At 43.3% G+C, this 19443-nt stretch overlaps 1 protein-coding gene across 1 annotated transcript in view; it reads right to left on the bottom strand.

Annotated features, from left to right (window-relative positions):
- Positions 1–4167: 4167 nt before the first annotated feature.
- The window catches only part of Gckr (glucokinase regulator), a 30200-nt gene continuing 14924 nt past the window's right edge, over positions 4168–19443 (bottom strand). The window contains exons 17-19 of the mRNA XM_052184785.1: positions 6222–6371; positions 4785–4919; positions 4168–4344 (exon numbers count right to left, since the gene is read on the bottom strand). Of these exons, the coding sequence (XP_052040745.1) occupies positions 4168–4344; positions 4785–4919; positions 6222–6371 (462 nt within the window). The remainder of the gene's footprint in view (positions 4345–4784; positions 4920–6221; positions 6372–19443) is intronic.

Genomic DNA, 19443 nt, shown 5'->3' with positions numbered 1-19443 from the left:
CTTGACAAAGTGACATTAAGGAAGAAGTGATGAGGCAAAGTTTCAAAGTCTTTCAAAATGGCCTGTTCCAATTCACATCTTCTCTGGAGCTGGCCACTATCCTATACTTGGATTAGGTCCCATGCCATACATTTCTAACTCAGGCTAGAAATTAGAGTCAAGCAGAATCAGAGAGAGTTAAAACAGTTGGAGTGGGAAAGCTCATATGCTATGAGGTGCTCAGTTTTCTAAGTCCACAGGTCTCCATATTCCCTAGTTCCTGTTGACCTGGAATGCATCAAATCAAGTAGTGGCCTCAGAGGAACACCTTATCCTAGGACCTACTCTCCTTTTGCCAAGTTTATTTATTCTCTTTATTTTGGAGTAACCACAGAAGCTGCAGTAATAGTACAGTATCCCAGTTACCCTTTCTCACCTATCCTTAACACCTCTTTTAAAAAGTTGTTTTATATGTAAGTACATTTTGCTTGCATGTATGTATATTACATGCATGCCCAAGAGATTCAGAAGACAGCATCAGATCCCCTAGAACTGTAGTTACAGGCAGTTGTGAGAGGCCATGTGGGTGCTGGGACTCAGCTCAGGTCCTCTGCAAGAGCAGCCTGTGCTTTAACCACTGAGCCATCTCCCCAACCCCACTTTTCACATCTCATAGAATTTCAGTACACTTTTCCAGACCATGATATTTAAATGAGAGGTGGAGGATCCAGAATCGAAGGGCATCCTTGGCTACATTGCAAATTCAAAGCCAGCTTGAGCTCCATAAACCCTATCTCAAGAAAATGCAAACATTGGTACATTAATCCCTACTTTCATTTGCATCTCATATTCTCCCACCAGTGTCAGGATCCATCCTAGAGCACCATGTTGCTGGAGCCTGAACCCAGAGCCCTCTGAGTTCTAACCAAGAGTCCTATCACTGCACCAATAGAGAAAAGAAATCCCTACATTTGAGGCTCTGTGATGTTCTCTTTATGTTTAGACTGAGAGTCTATGTTTGGGGAGGGGTAGGAATGGAGACTACACAGCTGTGGCCCATCCTGCTAATTCCAGCACATCAAGAGGGACAACGCTATCAACTTGTAACACTAGTGTCAAGCCATTTGCAGAGTGTGAATGCTGCATGCCTCTTCCTGACGTTACTATTTTCCTTTGTTCATAACTTTGCTTCCAGAAGAGTCCTATAAATCTAACTCCTATTGGAAATCTGGGGTTAGCATGATTAAGCGGTATACCCTGGAGGACGAATAAAACGCATACTACCTGAAATTCTTGAGTAAGAAAGATTTGCCACCCCTCACTACTTTCTATTTGTTCATTTATGTTTCTTTGTATAGATGCATGTATATTTCTTTTGTACTTGGTGTTAGGGCTCAGTACTATCCTTCCTTTTCTTGCTCCATTTTTTCAGTTTTATCTTTGGGAAGCTCTTCTTGCCTGCTTGCATTTGATAGAACTCATCATTGTAGGTATAAGTTTTCTGCAGCCTATTTTAATAAATGTTCAACCTCTCCTCTTGCCAACAACCCACCAGAAGTAGGGGAAGAGAATTTACTAGGTGATGGGGCATGTGGACCTGTTTAGCAATAGTTCTTTTGGGGCAAGCTCGATCTTTGTCAGCAGTTCAGTCCCTTGGCAAACACCAGATGCAAGCCAGCAGCTGCATTCCAGTCCTCTCAGCAGGCAGACACCACACATGAACCAGCAGCTGTAGTTCAGTCCTGAAGAAACTGCAAGGTTTCAGCCTGAGGCAAGGCTGCAGAAGCAACAAGAAGCCATGGGAACTTCATGAGAAGTTCCTTGGCGAGTTTCTCTCTATGGCAGCATTACCACGAGCTGGGCTCAACAATGCTACGTGTACTGGATGGTTTTGTGTGTCAGCTTGACATAATCTGAGGTTATCACAGAGAGAGGAGTTTCTGTTGAGGAAATATCTCTATGAGATCCAGCTGTAAGGCATTTTCTCAATTAGTGGTCAAGGGGGGAGGGCCCCTTGTGGGTGGTACCATCGGTAGTCTTGGGTTCTATAAGAGAGCAGGCTGAACAAGCCAGGGGAAGCAAGCCAGTAAGGAACATCCCTCCATGGCCTCTGCATCAGCTCCTGCTTCCTGACCGGCTTGAGTTCCAGTCCTGACTTCCTTTGGTGATGAACTGCAATGTGGAAGTGTAAGCTCAATAAACCCTTTCCTCCCCAACTTGCTTCTTCGTCATGATGTTTGTGCAGGAATAGAACCCTGACTAAGACACTATGGAAGGCAAAACAATATATTTGTATCACTAGCAAAGAATAGTGAGGCAGAACAAATCAAACCAATGCTCAATGCTCCTCTCCAACGCCCTGTGGGTCATATTTATACTCCATCTTGGGTCCTTTCATTTGTCTGTTTAGCAAGACATCCTTGCACCTATGTGCCTCAGGAAACATCATTCGACAAAACTGACTTTCTAAATAAACCAGAGGTTTCCACTTCACATCACTGTGGAGTCTGGGAACCCTATAAACAGAGCGCATCTTCTGTGTCTCCCATTCTGTAGCCTTCAGTCACCAGCTAAACAGAGACTCAGTTCTTCCCTCTCCTACAAAGGGAGTGATTTATAATACATTCTATATGCAAAGTTAGTTTCTGACACACTAAGATTTAGTCCCTGAGTTCAAACCCTGCCTTGACTTTAGATGGGACACTAGACATTTTGCTGTGTTTTTTGAGCCCATGTATGGAGCCAGGTTGGTACTTTTGTGCCCTACCTGGTTCAAACTCCCTTCTTTGACCTTACAGACTCTTTAACATATATATTCAAGATCCATGCTAGCTGACCTAAGATGTGAAAAACAGCTGCTGGCTGACCTGACAGTAAGGATGCAAGTTCCATTTTTAACACAGACTTCACATGTGCTCAATACCCAACTGTCTCCCAACCTAAGTCCTTTCAGTTTTGATCCAGCCACTGGGTATCCCAGAGATCATTTCCTTCTATCTTCTATGGTCCCGAGTCTTCTGGGTCCTCAGCTCCTCTCCCCCTCCTCCACCCCCAGCCCCACCACACACATCACCACCACGGTCTATTCTCCAGTTGTTTTCATCCCCCTCAGATGTTTGCTTTCTCCAAACAGTGCTAGCTGTAGCCCATTTGTCTCTAAATCATTCTTTGAGAGGGAGAGCGATCTTGCTGTGTAGCCTCCAAAGTGCTTCCTGCTGGACAGCACCCCTGTTACATCCTCCATAGTGAAAGGATTGCAGACACACACTCCTCCCCTAACTCAATTCTGACTTGTTTCTGAACTTCTTTAGCTCTGCCTAGAGCCCAGAATCCCTGGACAAAGCCCTGCTTCTCCGTTATTCACTCTGCATAACCACTGTAAGCCTGAAGGAAAACATTCTCAGATTTTCTTTGTCGCCACACTTTAACCTCCTTTGTTCCACAACTCTCCTTGATACTTGACCTCCCCTGTCACATCCCAAAATAACTCTCTAGCCACTAAAAGTTCCCAGAACTCTCTCCACTGGGGAGCTCTTGGGGACATCTATTAACTGGCTATGTCTCTGCCACAAGGGGGAGCCAGATCTCAACAGTGAGATCCTTGGCTGCAGACTCCTGAAGACTGGACCTGGGATGAATCTGGGTCCCTTTGATTTACTAAAACCTGTGACAGATTCAGTCTAAAACAGTGCTGACAACATTCTAGTATTTGTTGGGCTCTACCACCAAAGGCTTCCCCATAGCCCCCAGAATTCCTTATACTCTTTCTTGCAAACACGGAGAGAAGATGTAGCCAACGTTCCTGCTGACGTGTCTCTGAGTGGATGTGGCATTCATCCTAGTCCCCATGGATCTTGTCTAATTGGCATTGTCTTTCTCTCTGGAATGACATCTGGAACACAGCTTCTCTCTAGCTGGGAATACCTGAAGCCCATGCTCCCCTTGTTTGTGTGTAGTGAGTCTTATTACTGATTTTTTTGCAAGGTTGGGTTCCAAAACAAGACACTTTTATTCCTGAGATCAGAAGATGGCAGTAAAAATGGAAATGATCGGGCTGAGAACAGGACTCTTCCCCAATTCTGGACTGTTAGTGCCACACCCACCCGAAACTGAGTTGTCCCACAATGTGTATTGCTGACACAAGTCCTCTCAGAACTCGACTGAGAGTCATCCATGGTCGCAGAAACATCAATTCAGGGGACCATGGGCTGTAGGGTCTCCAAAGGCTTGTGTATGGCGCTTCTGACCCGGCCCAGAGAGGGCGCTCCTAACAACCTCACAGACTGAAGAAGCTGCAGCCAGGCGATCCTTAGCCTCAGTGATGGAGCACCTGAGTAGGAGGCACAGCAAGGCTGTGGGGATCACCTGTGGGAAGGAGCAGAGAGAGCTGAAGAAAAGGTACGGACACGTGAGGAAGAACCCTGGAGTGGCTCGAGAACTGGGCACAGGAGTTAGGTTGGAAGCAAGTATAGATGGTTGTTATCCGGACTAGGACGAGGTGGGGTCATGAGAAGAGAAAAACCGCCACCGAAGTTGGAAAACTCCCGTGCAAAGAGCTTGTCTCTTGCTCTTTCTTGATGCCCCTCCAAGGCACAACAGAAGACCCCTTGCTGGTATCTTTTGCTTCTGTAGCTTCTGTCACAGTTGTACCTCCTCACCCGGCCCCTACCACATCCACCCACCCTTCCAAATGGGAGCGCCAAGCAGCAGGGTATTTCTGAGCTTTGTAAACGTGGTGTCACACTAAGTTCCGAAGATGCATAAGATCCTCAGAAAGTGTTGAACAGCCAGCCGGGGAAGGGTACCTTTTCCTTCTCGTGTGCAACTTGGACATGGCAGGAGATGGGGGCAGCACGGACATCATCTGACAGCGGTTGAGGAAAATGGATCGCTTGAAGAAGGCTCTCAATGCAGCGAGTCTTGGACTGTCCTGAGAACCTCTGTGGAAGAAGCAATGAGGTCAGCGTCAGAGTAGATGCCTAGGAGAACTGAGAATACTGTCCCAGGAGAAGGAAGAGAGAGTGGGGGCCGTAATGCTGAAGGGTGGCTGAAGACACTCTGGAGAATCTGTTGCTTCTGGCAGTCCTCAAATCACGAGGCATAAAGAAACACTGGGTTAAAGGAGTTGGTGCGGTAACCATCACCTGCCCATAATGAATGCAAAATTGGTGAGATTTAGAACTGAGTCCCAACAATCCCACAGGTCAGTGATCAAGGAGAGCAACCTTCCAGGCCATCCACCATGCTCTCTGGTCAGCAGCCATTCTTACCCGTCTCTGGCATTAGCCCTGTTCTTTCCCCCTGGATAACTGTTAGTCTCTGTTCTGGGGGCCATAAGATATAATCAAGCCAGTCTCCCATCCCACCCCAAAGTCGACAAGACAGTACACAAAGCAGGTGGGCAGAGCACCCTTTCCCCTGGAGGACAGTGATTGATTCAAGGTTGTGCACGTGCCCCAAGACAAGCCAATAGAAGCCCTCCTCCAGGCACTCCCCAAGTCACCAGGGACTGTGACTACACAGAGAAAACCTGTGTAGTCACAGTCTTTATCTCCTCAGTGAAGGAGATAAAGATCAAATACGTGCATTCCATCCAGAAAGCTGAAAGTGGATTTTGTTAACAACAGACCCTTTGCTGTCTGTGGAGGTCGACCTCCCTTACAGACCTCCTGAGACAGAGAGAGACCTCACCCAAGTTCCCCAGAATGTTTATCTCAGACTCTTCCCTCCCTAGAAAATTACCATCCTTAGGGAAGATGTCACATGCCCATGGCCTATTGACCTCTGTGCTCAGAGACCACACTAGGCCCTTTGGCTATAGAACCTAGCTTCATGGTCACAAGTACTTTGTAAAAGAGTTTCTACGTAGTCACACCTTAAGGTTTATTGTGCACCTGGAATTGGACTGATTGGATTGGTTGTTGCCTGGAAACCTTTTATGAAACTGTACTGTGTTTTAAACACATCCACAATAAACCACTTGGCATTAGACTCCCTGAAGTCTGATCCAGATTGATAATGTCAATCTACACTGTGTTTTCATTCTTATCAGTTCCCATGGTTCACTTCCCTATATGACACCTGCAGGGATGCCCTCAATGTACCTGTGTGTGAACACATGCAGACCAGAGGTTATGCCCGAGAAAGACAGAAAAAATAGCCCTTGGCCTACAACCCTCCCCGACTTTGCAAAAATACTTTCTGTGGCCATCTAGGTTTGGGGCCTCCCATCATGCTCTGACCTGCAACATGGCCAGTGCCCTCCAGAAGAGTTTGGAGTTGGCGATGCGGAGGTCCAGCATGTGGTTCTGTAGGATCTTCCCCAGCAGCACGTGGGCCCCAGTACTCACTGTATTCAACACCCACTTGGTGCTTAACTCACGCTGGAACTTCTAAAATGCAAACACACGGGAGCACCCGAAGTTAGAGGCTATGAAAGAAACGATGAGAGAGCCACCCGAGGTAGGAAATCAGACACCAAAATACAGATCATTCATTTGATGAGACCAGGCTTCAACAATCTTTTTTACTTTTTTTTCTATTCTGTGATGGCTAAACTTAGCCTGAAAGCCCCAGTTGTCCAAGGTCAGATTATTCCTGAAATGCTGGGGGTGTTCTTGTAAGATAACAAGCCACCTGTTTTCACTTCAGTAAACAGGGGTGCTTGCCTTAACTGCGCAGGATGTGTTTGATCTCAGGTAGGTGGCAGGTACGTAGGCAGGAAGTACATCAGAATGTGTGCTTGCCCCTGATTGGATGAAGGCAGGATGTACACAGCCATGTGGGTTTGGCCTTTATAAGTGCCCGATTAATGTAACTCAGTGATGCCTCTGGGAAACCCCGTGTATGGACAGAGCTGGATTCGTTCATCCTGGCCAGTATTTAATAATTCTTGCTTTAATTAGACAGTCATAGACTTGGTCTTTCTCCTAGACATTTTCAGGTTTAACATTCTACTTTACTTTTTAAAGCAAGTAATTGTGTTTTCAACATGTATGCATCTTTGTACCAGATGCATGTTGTGAACTTGGGGGCCAGAAATAGGGTATCATATTATTTGGAGTTGGGGTTACTGACAGTTGTTATCTGCCAAGTGGATGTTGCCAATTAAACCTGGGTCTTCTGGAAGAGCAAGAAGTGCTCATCTCTGCTAGGGCATCTTTCTAGCCCCCAAATTTTTATTTGACCCTTGGGGGATTCATAGATCCTATGATGTGGGAGGAGGAAATTACTGGGTACTTATCTACTAGTCACTCTGAAGGCAGAGGTGGTGCCTAATTCTATTCCAGAGTCTCAGTCATTCTGACAGCATGAAATTGTTATAAAAACCCTTGGGAGAGTGTATGCTAGAAGCTTTTTGTCCATCTTAAAAGATTTTCTTTATATTGTGTTTATCTGTGTGACACAGAACACCTATGGAAGTCAGAGGACACCCAATGGGAGTTCAGTCTCTCCTTCCACCACTTAGGGACCTATCCTAGGGATCGAACTCAGATCGTCATCAGATTTGGGGGCAAGCACCTTTACTCACTGAGCCATTTTACCTCCCCACCCTGTTGCTTTTTGAGACACAGACACTGGGTGGTCCAGTCTGGTCTCAGCCTCCCAAGTGCTGGGATTATAAGTATGCAGCAACACACCCAGATATACTAAGTCTATTATTATTATCATTATTATCATTGTCATCAACATTACATGGATGGCAGGGATTGAACTCCGTTTCCAGCTTATGCAGCAAGTGTTACTACCCACTGAGCCCTCTCACTGGCCCTTTACTGAAACATTTAACAAGTACATGACAGGGACGCTGAGTAAGAGAACAATCGGAATGGTCAGTTCTCTGTCATCTGGGAAAAGGCAGTGCCAGTTGAGGAACTGTTTGCATCAGATTGACTGTAGGCATGTCTGTGGGGCAAGTTCATGACTAATGATTGACATGAAAGGCCCCTCCTGCGTCAAGTGCCATCCCTGAGCAGGAAGATCTGGGGCATAGTAGAAATCTAACTTTGCAGGCCATGGAGAGCAAGCCGGTGACCTGCATTCTCCATGGCTTCTGCTTTAGTGCCTGCCCTGATGTCCCTCACTGATGGAGTTTGACTTGTGAGTTGTGAGATGTGATAAACACTTCTCTCTGGTGCTGCTATGATTATGGTATTTTATCACATCAATAGAAACCCTAACTAAGAGATGGTTCAGTGGCTAAAAGTACTGACTGCTCTTCCAAAGGTGCTGAGTTCAATCCCAGGAACAACATGGTGGCTCTCCACCATCTGTAACAAGATCTGATGCCCTCTTCTGGTGTGTCTGAAGACAGCTACAGTGTACTTATTTATAATAATAAATATATCTTTGACTGGCGCAAGCATGGCCAACTAGAGCAAGCAGAGGTCCTAAATTCAATTCCAAGCAACACATGAAGGCTCACAACCATCTGTACAGCTACAGTGTACTCATATACATAAAAATAAAATAAATAAATCTGAAAAATAAAAAGAAACCCTAACTGAGACTGATGCTATATGCATTTTTCACACCGCCTATAGGAAAGAAGCCAATTAAATCTGTGTTATATTATTAGACATTTATCCCATAAGTATCACTAACAAAGTTAAAGTTTACATGATTGAATTTAAAGTTCAGATAGAAAAATAAATCTGCAATTATAGCTAGGAAAGTCCTTAATATTTAATGGAGGAGTGGGCCTCTAACCACTCCTCGCTATAATTAAGCTCATGGCAATAGCACATCAAAGGACAGACCACTGGAACTAAACAGAAGATCCAGGATATGCCAGGGGGCAGTGGCACACACCTTTAATCCCAGCATTTGAGAGGCAGAAGTGGGCAGATTTCTGAGTTCAAGGCTAGCCTGGTTTCCAGAGAAAAATCCAAAACAGCCAAAGCTACAAACTTGTGTTTAAAAAAAGAAGAGAAAGAAAAAAGGAAAGAAAGAAAGAAAGAAAGAAAGAAAGAAAGAAAGAAAGAAAGAAAGAAAGAAAGAAAGAAAGAAAGAAAGAAAGAAAGAAAGAAAGGAAGGAAGGAAGGAAGGAAGGAAGGAAGGAAGGAAGGAAGAGCAAAACAGAATATTTCTCTCATTACAAAAATACACGCAAACTCACTGTATCATTATGAACCAGTGCACACAGAACTCGAGTTATGGCACATGTAACATCATCCTAAGTCACTCAAGCTAGACTTACAAATTAAACTGAGACAGTTGTTGTGGTTGTTTGGAGAAAATGACCCCCATAGACTCATATATCTGAATGTGGAACTATTTAGGAAGGATTAGGAGGTGTGGCCTTGTGGGAGATGTGTCACTGGGAGTGGGGTGGGCTTTGAGGTTTCAAATGCCGACACCATTCCCAGTGAACTCTCTCTGTTTCATGGTTGTTTCAACATGTAATCTCTCAGCTCCTGGTCTAACACCATGCTAGTCTGCCTGTTGCCACATTCCGTACTATGACGGTCATGGACTCACCCTCTGAATCTGTAAACAGGCCTCCAATTGAATGCTGTCTTTTTTAAGTTGCCTTAGTCATAGCAATAGTAAATTAAATAAGGAAATTAGATAGTTGCTTGGGAAAATACAAATGGGTTCATGCCTTACTGCATACGCAAGAGTAAACAAAGTTCCTAAGATACACAAAAAGAAACCACAGGTACCATATCAGCGTGGGTGTAGGGAGCTTTCTATGCTTCAAGACCCGAATGGTAACAAAGACTTAACAAATTCAACCTCACACAAATTAACGCAGACTTTTTTGTAGATTAAAGCCAAAAGAAAATATTTACAACATATGTGAAAAAATAGAACACTGATAACTTTATAACAGTGTGTATCGACATTTTGAAGCAGTGGAATAGCTCCCAGGCCTTCGCGCACACGGCAAATGCACCGCTACTGAGCAGCCTCCCAGCCTGTATCTGTTATAAAATGTCGATATATACTGTAACATACGTGAGGATTACACAGGAATTGAAGGTCTCACTGATCAAGGTGACAAAATCCAGAAGCTAGACAAAAGTCTCTGGGAGGCCATCTGATCAGAGGAGAAGGGGAGGAGGGAGGATTGTAGGAGGGGGTGACCGGGAGGGGGCCGGTGAGGGGATGTAAAGTGAATAAGGTAAAAAGAATTAAATTTTAAAAAAAGGAAAAAAAAAAACCCTTTACTTCCCTCACATATTAACAGAGACACACTTAAGAGAAAAATCAATAGATACAGTCTCATATTATTATCAATATGTTATTAATTTAAACATTTGAATATGTTTAATGTAGTTAAACATTTTAGGACTTTAAAGTTATTACAAAAAATGTGAGAATTATCAATTTTCCAGCAATCTTAAGGGCTTTAACAGACATCTTTGTCTGCTAGGGGAGTATTTGTCATTAGGGCCTAAATGTTTTTGAAATGCTTGATCTTAGTAAGTTTTGTTTGAATTGGACTGGATATGTACAATGTTGCAATTTTATACCCTTTAAAGTGAATTAACACCTGCCAAAAACTGAAGGATAAAGAATTGTTTTGAATTTACAATGAAAAAGAAAAAGTCTCTGGGAGGCAGCATGGAGCCAGCAGTCTCTAAACTGCAGCTGTGAGAAAGAAAACTGTACAGCATCTAACAGAGTGACGTTGGCACTGCACTGTGACAATGGAGCTAACATTTCTAGGTATTCACCTCAAAGAAACACATGGATGCATGCATACACATCGCCATTGGCAAGAGCAAAATGTTAAAAATAAGCAAATGAGCTGGGCAGTGGTGGTGCACGCCTGTAATCCCAGCACTCTGGGAGGCAGGGGTAGGCGGATTTCTGAGTTTGAGGCCAGCCTGGTCTATGGAGTGAGTTCCAGGACAGCCAGGGCTACACAGAGAAACCCTGTCTCGAAAAAACCAAATCCAAAAAACCAAAGAGAGAGAGAGAGTATTCATCTCCATCCATTGGGGGCAGGGCTGTCTCTGACTCCTGCCTGCTCTTAAAGCTTTTCCTTGTACTGAGTTGCCTTCTCCCGTTTTAATAAGAGGGGATGTGCCAGGTCTTATTGTAACCGATTTGCTGTTTGCATCATATCCCTGGGACAACTGCCTTTTTCTTAAGGGAAAGAGAAGAGGATGGATCTGGAGAAGGGGGAGAGGAACTGAGCAGAGAAGGGGGAGGGGAAACTGAGGTTGGGATGCAATATATAAGGGAAGAATTTTAAAAAATGTTAGCTAAGTTCCTTCTACCCCCTCCACCACTGCCTGCCCCTTTCCTTCTGCTGTGGTAGACCACCTGCCAGTTATGCCACAGGGAAGGCCACATGTCCAGATATTTCTAGAGAACCAGCAGCACACAGGCCATTCAAGAAGCAGCAGCACGCAAGACATTTGAGAACCAGCCATATGCAGGGAGAATAGGAATCCCAAGAGTCCAGATACACAGGCTTGCAGGACAGAGAAGCCACAGTCAGAGACAGCAAGACCAGCTAACACCAGAGATAACTAGATGGCTAAAGGCAAATGCAAGATCAAGACCAACAGAAACCAAGGCAACATGGCACCATCAGAACCCAGTGCTCCCACAACAGCAAATCCTGGATACACCATCACATCAGAAAAGCAAGAGCTGGATTTAAAAATCGCATCTCATGATGCTGATAGAGGACTTCAAGAAGAACATAGATAGCTCCCTTAAAGAAATACAGGAGAACATGGGTCAACAGGTAGAAGTCCTTAAAGAGGAAACAAAAAAGAAAAAAAAATCCCTTAAAGAATTTCAGGAAAACACAAACAATCAAGTGAAGGAACTGAACAAAACTATCCAGGATCTAAAAATGGAAGTAGAAACAATAAAGAAATCACAAAATGAGACATCTCTGGAGATAGAAAACCTTGGAAAGAATTCAGGAGTTATAGATGCAAGCATCAACAACAAAATACAAGAGCTAGAAGAAAAAATCTCGGATGCTGAAGATTCCATAGAAAACATTGACTCAAAAGTCAAAGAAAATGCAAAATGCAAAAAGCTTGTAACCCAAAACATCCAGGAAATCCAGGGCACGATGAGAAGACACAATAGAAGAGAGTGAGAATTTCCAACTTAAAGGGTCAGTAAATATCTTTAACAAAATTATAGTAGAAAATTTCCCTAACCTATAGAAAGTGATGCCCATGAACATACAAGAAGCCTTCAGAACTCCAAACAAACTGGACCAGAACAGAAATACCTCCCAACACATAATAATCAAAACACCAAATGCACTAAACAAAGAAAGAATATTAAAAAGCAGTAAGGGAAAAAGGTCAAGTAACATATAAAGGCAGACCTATCAGAATTACACCAGACTTCTCACCAGAAACTATGAAAGCTAGAAGATCCTGGACAGATGACATACAGACCCTAAGAGAACATAAATGTCAGCCCAGACTACTATACCCAGCAAAACTCTCAATTACCATAGACAGAGAAAACAAAACATTCCATGACAAAGGGAAATTTACACAATATCTTTCCACAAATCCAGCTCTACAAAGGATAATGGGTGGAAAATACCAACACATGGCAGGAAACCACACCCTAGAAAAAGCAGTAAAATAATCTCCTTTCAACAAACCCAAAAGAAAATAGCCACACAAACAGAATTTCACCTTTAACAAAGAGGATAACAGTAAGCAACAATCACTTTTCCTTAATATCTCTTGACATCAATGGTCTCAATTCTCCCAATAAAAAGACATAGACTAACAGACTGGATATGTAAACAGGACCCAACATTTTGTTGCATGCAAGAAACCCACCTCAGTGACAAAGGCAGTCACTACTTCAGAGTCAAAGGTTGGAAAACAATTTTCCAAGCAAATGGTCCCAAGAAACAAGTGGAAGTGGCCATTCTTATATCATATAAAATTGACTTTCAACCTAGAGTTGTCAAAAAAGATAAGGAGGGACACTTCATACTTATCAAAGGCAAAATCTACCAAGATGAACTCTCAATTCTAAGCATCTATGCCCCGAATGCACCCACATTCATAAAAGAAACCTTACTAAAGCTCAAAGCACACATTGCATCCCACACACTAATAGTGAGAAACTTCAACACCCCACTCTCAACAATGGACAAATCATGGAAACAAGAACTAAACAGAGACACAATGAAACTAACTGAAGTTATGGACCAAATGGATCTAACAGATATTTATAGAACATTCCATCCTAAAGCAAAAGAATGTACCTTCTTCTCAGCACCTCATGGTATCTTCTCCAAAACTGACCATATAATAGGTCACAAAAAAGGCCTCAACAGATACAAAATATTGAAATTATTCCACGCACCTTATCAGATCACCATGGCCTGAGGCTGGTCTTAAGTTCAAACAAAAACAATGGAAAACATACATACACCTGGACTTTGAACAATGCTCTTCTCAATGATAGCTTGGTCAAGGAAGAAATAAAGAAAGAAATTAAAGACTTTTTAGAATGTAATGAACATGAAAACACATCATACCAAAACTTATGGGACACAATGAAAGCAGTGCTAAGAAGAAAACTCATAGCTCTGAGTGCCTCCAAAAAGAAAATGGAGAGAGCATACACTAACAACTTGACAATGCACCTGAAATCTCTAGAACAAAAAGAAGCAAATACACCCAAGAGGAGTAGAGGGAAAGAAATAATCAAACTCAGGGCCAAAATCAATCAAATAGAAATGAAAAGAACTATACAAAAAATCAACAAAATCAGGAGCTGGTTCTTTGAGAAAATCAACAAGATAGATAAACCCTTAGCCAGAAGAACCAGAGAGCACAGAGGCACTACCCAAATTAATAAAATCAGAAATGAAAAGGGAGACATAACAACAGAAACTGTGGATATTCAAAAAATCATCAGATCCTACTATAAGAGCTTATTGGAAAATCTGGACAAAATGGACAACTTTCTAGATACATATTAGGTGCCAACATTAAAACAGGATCAGATATACCATCTAAATAGTTTCACAAGTCCTGAGGAAATAGAAGCAGTTGTTAACAGTCTCCCATCAAAAAAATTTAAAAAAAAAAAAAAAAAAAAAAAAAAAAAGCCCAGGACCAAATGGGTTTAGTGGGGAATTCTATCAGATCTTCAAAGAAGAGCTAATACCAATACTCTTCAAACTATTTCACAAAATAGAAACTCAAGGAACACTACCCAACTCATTCTATGAGGCCACAATAACGCTGACACCTAAAGCAAACAAAGACCAAACAAGGAAAGAGAACTTCAGACCAAACCCCTTTATGAACATCGAAGCAAAAATACTCAACAAAATTCTGGCCAACTGAATCCAAGAAATGCATCAAACAGATAATTCACCACAATCAAGTAGGCATCCCAGGGATGCAGGAATGGTTCAATTGATAGCAATCCATCAATGTAATCCACTACATAAACAAACTCAAGGAAAAAAACCACATGGTCATTTCATTAGATACTGAAAAGGATTTTGACAAAATCCAGCATCCCTTCATGATAAAAGTCTTCAAGAGATCAGGAATCAAGACACATACCTAAACATAGTGAAAGCAATATACTGCAAACCAGTAGCCAACATCAAACTAAATGGAGAGAAACTTGAAGCAATCCCCCTAAAATCAGGGACCAGACAAGGCTGCCCACTCTCTCCCTATCTATTCAATATAGTACTTGAAGTCCTAGCCAGAGCAATCACACAACAAAAGGAGGTCAAAGGTATACAAATTGGAAAGGAAGAAGTCAAAATATCCCTATTTGCAGATGGTATGATCATATACTTAAGTGACCCCAAGACTTCCACCATAGAACTCCTAAAGCTGTTAAACAACTTCAGCAAAGTGGCTGGATATAAAATTAGCTCAAACAAATCAGTAGCCTTCCTATACTCAAAGGTTAAACAAGCTGAGAAAGAAATTATGGAAATGACACCCTTCACAATAGCCACAATAATATTACCTTGGTGTGACTCTAACCAAACAAGTGAAAGATCTTTATGACAAGAATGTCAAGCCTCTGAAGAAAGAAATCGAAGAAGACCTCAGAAGATGGAAAGATTTCCCATGCTCATGGATTGTCAGGATTAATACAGTAAAAATAGCCATCTTGCCAAAAGCAATCTACAGATTCAATGCAATCCCCATCAAAATTCCAACTCAATTCTTCATAGACCTAGAAAGAGCAATTCTCAAAATCATCTGGAATAACAAAAAAACCCAGGATAGCAAAAACTATTCTCCACAACAAAAGATCTCCTGGGGGAATCACCATCCCTGACCTCAAGCTCTACTACAGAGCAATAGTGGAAAAAAACTGTATGGTATTGGTACAGAGACAGTTAGGAAGATCAATGGAATAGAACTGAAGACCCAGAAAAGAACCCACACACCTACAGTCACTTGATATTTAACAAAGGCACTAAAAACATCCAGTGAAAAAAAGACATCATTTTTAACAAATGGTGCTGGATCAATTGGAGGTCAGCATGTAGAAAAATGCAAATCGACCCATTCTTATCTCCTGGTACAAAGAAGTCCAAGTGGATCAAGGACCTACACACAAAACCAGTGGATGGAACTAGAAAGTGTCATCCTGAGTGAGGTAATGCTATCACAAAAGAACACACATGGTATGCACTCACTGATAAGTGGATGTTAGCCCAAACGCTCAAAATAAACAAGTTACAATTCACAGACCACAGGAAGCTCAAGAAGAAGGAGGACTGAAGTGGGGGTGCTTTGGTTCCTCTGAGAAAGGGAGCAAAATACTCACAGGACCAATAATGGAGATGAAGCATGGAGCAGAGACTGAAGGAAAGGCCACCCAGAGACTGCCCTACCTGGGGATTCATCTGATAGGCAGTCACCAAACCCCTACACTATTATGGATGACAAGAAATACATACCAAAAGGAGCCTGTTACGGTTGTGTCTGGAGGGGCCCTGCCAGAGCCTTACAGATACAGAGGCAGATGCTAGCAGCCAACCATTGGACTGGGCATGGGGTCCCCAATGGAGGACCTGAAGGATGGTCCAGAGGAACTGAAGGGGTTTGCAGTCCCATGGGAAGAACAATGATGTCAGCCACCCAGACGTCCCAGGACTCCTAGGGACCAAACCATCAACCAAGAGGTACACATGGTTCCAGCCAAAAATGTGGCAGAGGAATGCCATGTTGGTTATCAGTGGGAGGTGAGGTCCTTGATCCTGTGAAGGCTCAATAGATGCCCCAACGAAGGGAAATCGAGGGGGGAGGGAAGGTGGAAGTGGGTCAGATGGAGGGGTATACTTGGAGGCAGGGGGTGGGAGGAGGGGTTGAGGGTTTTTTGGGGGGGGACTGGGAAAGGTTTTAGCATTTGAAATGTAAATGAATATATTCAATAAAAAAGGAAAAAATGTTAGCTGAGAGAGAGGTCGGAGAGGGAGGGGAGAAAAAGAGGAAGAGACAGAGAGAGAGAGACAGAGACAGACAGACAGAGAGAGAGAGAGAGAGAGAGAGAGAGAGAGAGAATATATTAGGGGAAGCTGCACATGTTGTGAGACCAGCCTGGTCTACAAAGTGAATTCCAGAGCAGCCAGGATGACACAGAGAAATCCTGTCTCTCAAAAAAAGGTTGGCAGATGAGGGGGAGAGCAGAGGGGCATAATAAAGAGTTAGTGATGAGGGGCTGGAGAGAGGGCTGGGTGTGAAGAGCTCCTGCCTCTGCCTCTCGCTCTGAGCTGGATTCCCAGCACCCACACTGGGAGGGTCACAATCACCTGGAACTTCAGTTCCAGGAGATCCAGTGCCCTCCTCTGCCCCACAGCACTGCACACGCATGGTGTACATTCAGACAAGCAGGCACACACATGCAGACATATAAAAAATAAAATAAGATGAAATAAAAATTTAAAAATACATTATAATACATCTAAGACATACACAGTTGAGGATGTCTGTAATCCCAGTATTCTGGAGGCTGAGGTAGGAGGGTTATGAGTTCAAGGCCAGGCTGGGATTTATAATAGTTCTAGTCCAGTTAGGCTACATAGAAACCCTGTCTCAAAAAAAAAAAAAAACCTAAATATTTAACAACAAAAGAAAATTCATGTGTCCATAATGACATTAACCAAATACCATTTGGGTGGGGAGTGAATCAGAACTCCTTAGAAAAGAACACCGGTTAATCGATGTATAAGAGGAAGAGGGCTAGAAATAGAAAATCACCAGTTGAGAGTCTCAGTGGGAAAAACTGAGTGAAGCGGAAATCAGCAGCACACGCAGAAACACTGGGTAAGGACAGCTGGGTGACAGGACGTGGAGAGACAGCAGACAGCACCACCACTGTGCCCCCGTGGCCTTACCAAGGAAGAGACACACATGCCAGGTGACTCCTGGTGTGACATGCTAGTCTCCTCCAAAAGAAATAAAAACCTTAAACCTGAACACGAGGAAAAGACAACAAGAGAAAATTTGCACATTCTGGATATGTGAGGTACATTCAGAAATATGAGGTACATTCAAAAAGAGATTTTCCTAGATTTCTAAAAATGTCAGTGTCATGAGAGACAAGGAAAAGGAAAAGACTGCAGCTATGGAAGAGGGCGGACACCTGGTGACTACAGTCGGTGGGTTCTCCTAGATTGGGCTCAAGATCTGGAAAATAAAAACAACTTCCCCAGGGATAACTCGGGAAATCTGAATTTAGGTAATTCGACCAGATTAACTGTCATTCCCAGAGAGGATAATTATGTCATTCTTTTTTGTTTGTTTGTTATTTTGAATTTTTTTTTGTTATTGTTGAGACAGGGTTTCTCTGTATAGCCCTGGCTGTCCTGGACCTCACTCTGTAGACCAGGCTGGCCTCGAACTAAGAAATCCGCCTGCCTCTGTCTCCCAGAGTGCTGGGATTACAGGTATGGGCCACCACCACCCGGCCAATTATGTCATTCTTATAGTGGCAAATGTCTTTGCCCATGAGGGACATATTCTGAAGTAAATGGTGTAAAGTTTGGGTTTGGGTTTTATTTTTATTTATTTATTTTTTTGGACAAGGTTTCATGTAAACCAGAGTGACCTCGAATTCCTTATGTAGCTAGGGATGGCCTTGAACTCTTCCTGATCCTGCTTTTGCCCCCAGATTCTGGGATTACAGGATGTGCCACTCTGCCTGTCATAGTGTGAAGTATAAGACAACCTCACTTGTCTGTCATGTGCTCTAGGGAAAAGAAAGGGATGAAGGAAATGTGACAGAGGGGGGCAGTGAATAGGACACAGTGTTTCAAATGAAGAGTGAAGACCATTAAAGTATCAAAAATATTCCTATAACTAAAGAAACAAGTCTGGGCTCGGTACTGTAAACTTGACACAAGCTAGAATCCTGTAGGAAGAGGAAACCTTAAATGAGGAACGGCCCCCAGCACACTGGCCAGTAGGCATGTCAGTAGGACATGGTTTTTTCCAGGTTGGTGGTTGATGTGTAGGGCCCAGCCCACGCTGGGTGATGCCACCCTTGAGCAAGCGGTCACAAGCTGAGGCTGGTGAACAAGTGGTGCTAACTTAGTCAATCCCCTGGGTCCACAAGGTAGAAGAGAGCCCACTCCTGCAAACACACACACACACACACACACACACACACACAGAGAGAGAGAGAGAGAGAGAGAGAGAGAGAGAGAGAGAGAGAGAGAGAGAGAGAGAACACGTATTAGAAAATGTAAAAATAAGGGAAACTGAGCTGCTGTGGAGAATAAGCCGGGAAGCAGCTTTCCTCCATGGTCCCTGCCTCTGCACCTGCTTCCTGCTCGAGCTCCTGCCCTGACTCTCTGAAATGATGGACGGTAAAGTATCAGATGGAATAAACATTCCAACTTGGTTATAGTTGGGGATTTATCAGAGCAGCAGAAGACAAAATAGGACAAAGTCCAGTGGAAATCTTGGCAACCACTGCTGCTTGACAAGTTCCAGCATGTGGAGATCAAGAACCACAGTTCTCTAGCATCCTTTGACTTTCATTTTGACGATCCTTACTCTGCATTATGGGAGTTTCCTTATGCCTTTTTCCTTGGGGAAATTTGGTATGGGCTTTGGTAAAGGATATGAATGCATACAATAGCAGTCTTACTAAGCAAAGTAAATCTTTGGAAACAAATCTTTGCCACCGTATAGCATGATGACACTGCCGACTCCTGCACAAGAATCCCCTTCGTGTCTCCCTGTGAAGCTTCAGATTCATTAAATGAAAGATGGTACCAGAAACTCTTATGTACACCTGGTCTCAACAATGAAATCATACAGTCGGCGGAAACAATGGACCCAGGCTCACAGGATGAATGCAAGACCAGGCGCGCCCCACGAGAAGCAGATTCTGTTCAGAAGCTAGACTGGCTGATCCCTCTGTGACATGCACAGCAGCGTACACTGAAGGAATCAGGATGGTAAGGCACAGTGGAGAAAGGGTAAGATGTCAGCTTCCCTTTGGGGAGCTCGTGAG

This window comes from Apodemus sylvaticus, chromosome 6 (assembly GCF_947179515.1).
Source record: "Apodemus sylvaticus chromosome 6, mApoSyl1.1, whole genome shotgun sequence".
Lineage (NCBI taxonomy): Eukaryota > Metazoa > Chordata > Mammalia > Rodentia > Muridae > Apodemus > Apodemus sylvaticus.
The sequence above is the reverse complement of the archived record's forward strand: the minus strand, read 5'-3'. Positions and strand labels throughout refer to the sequence as shown.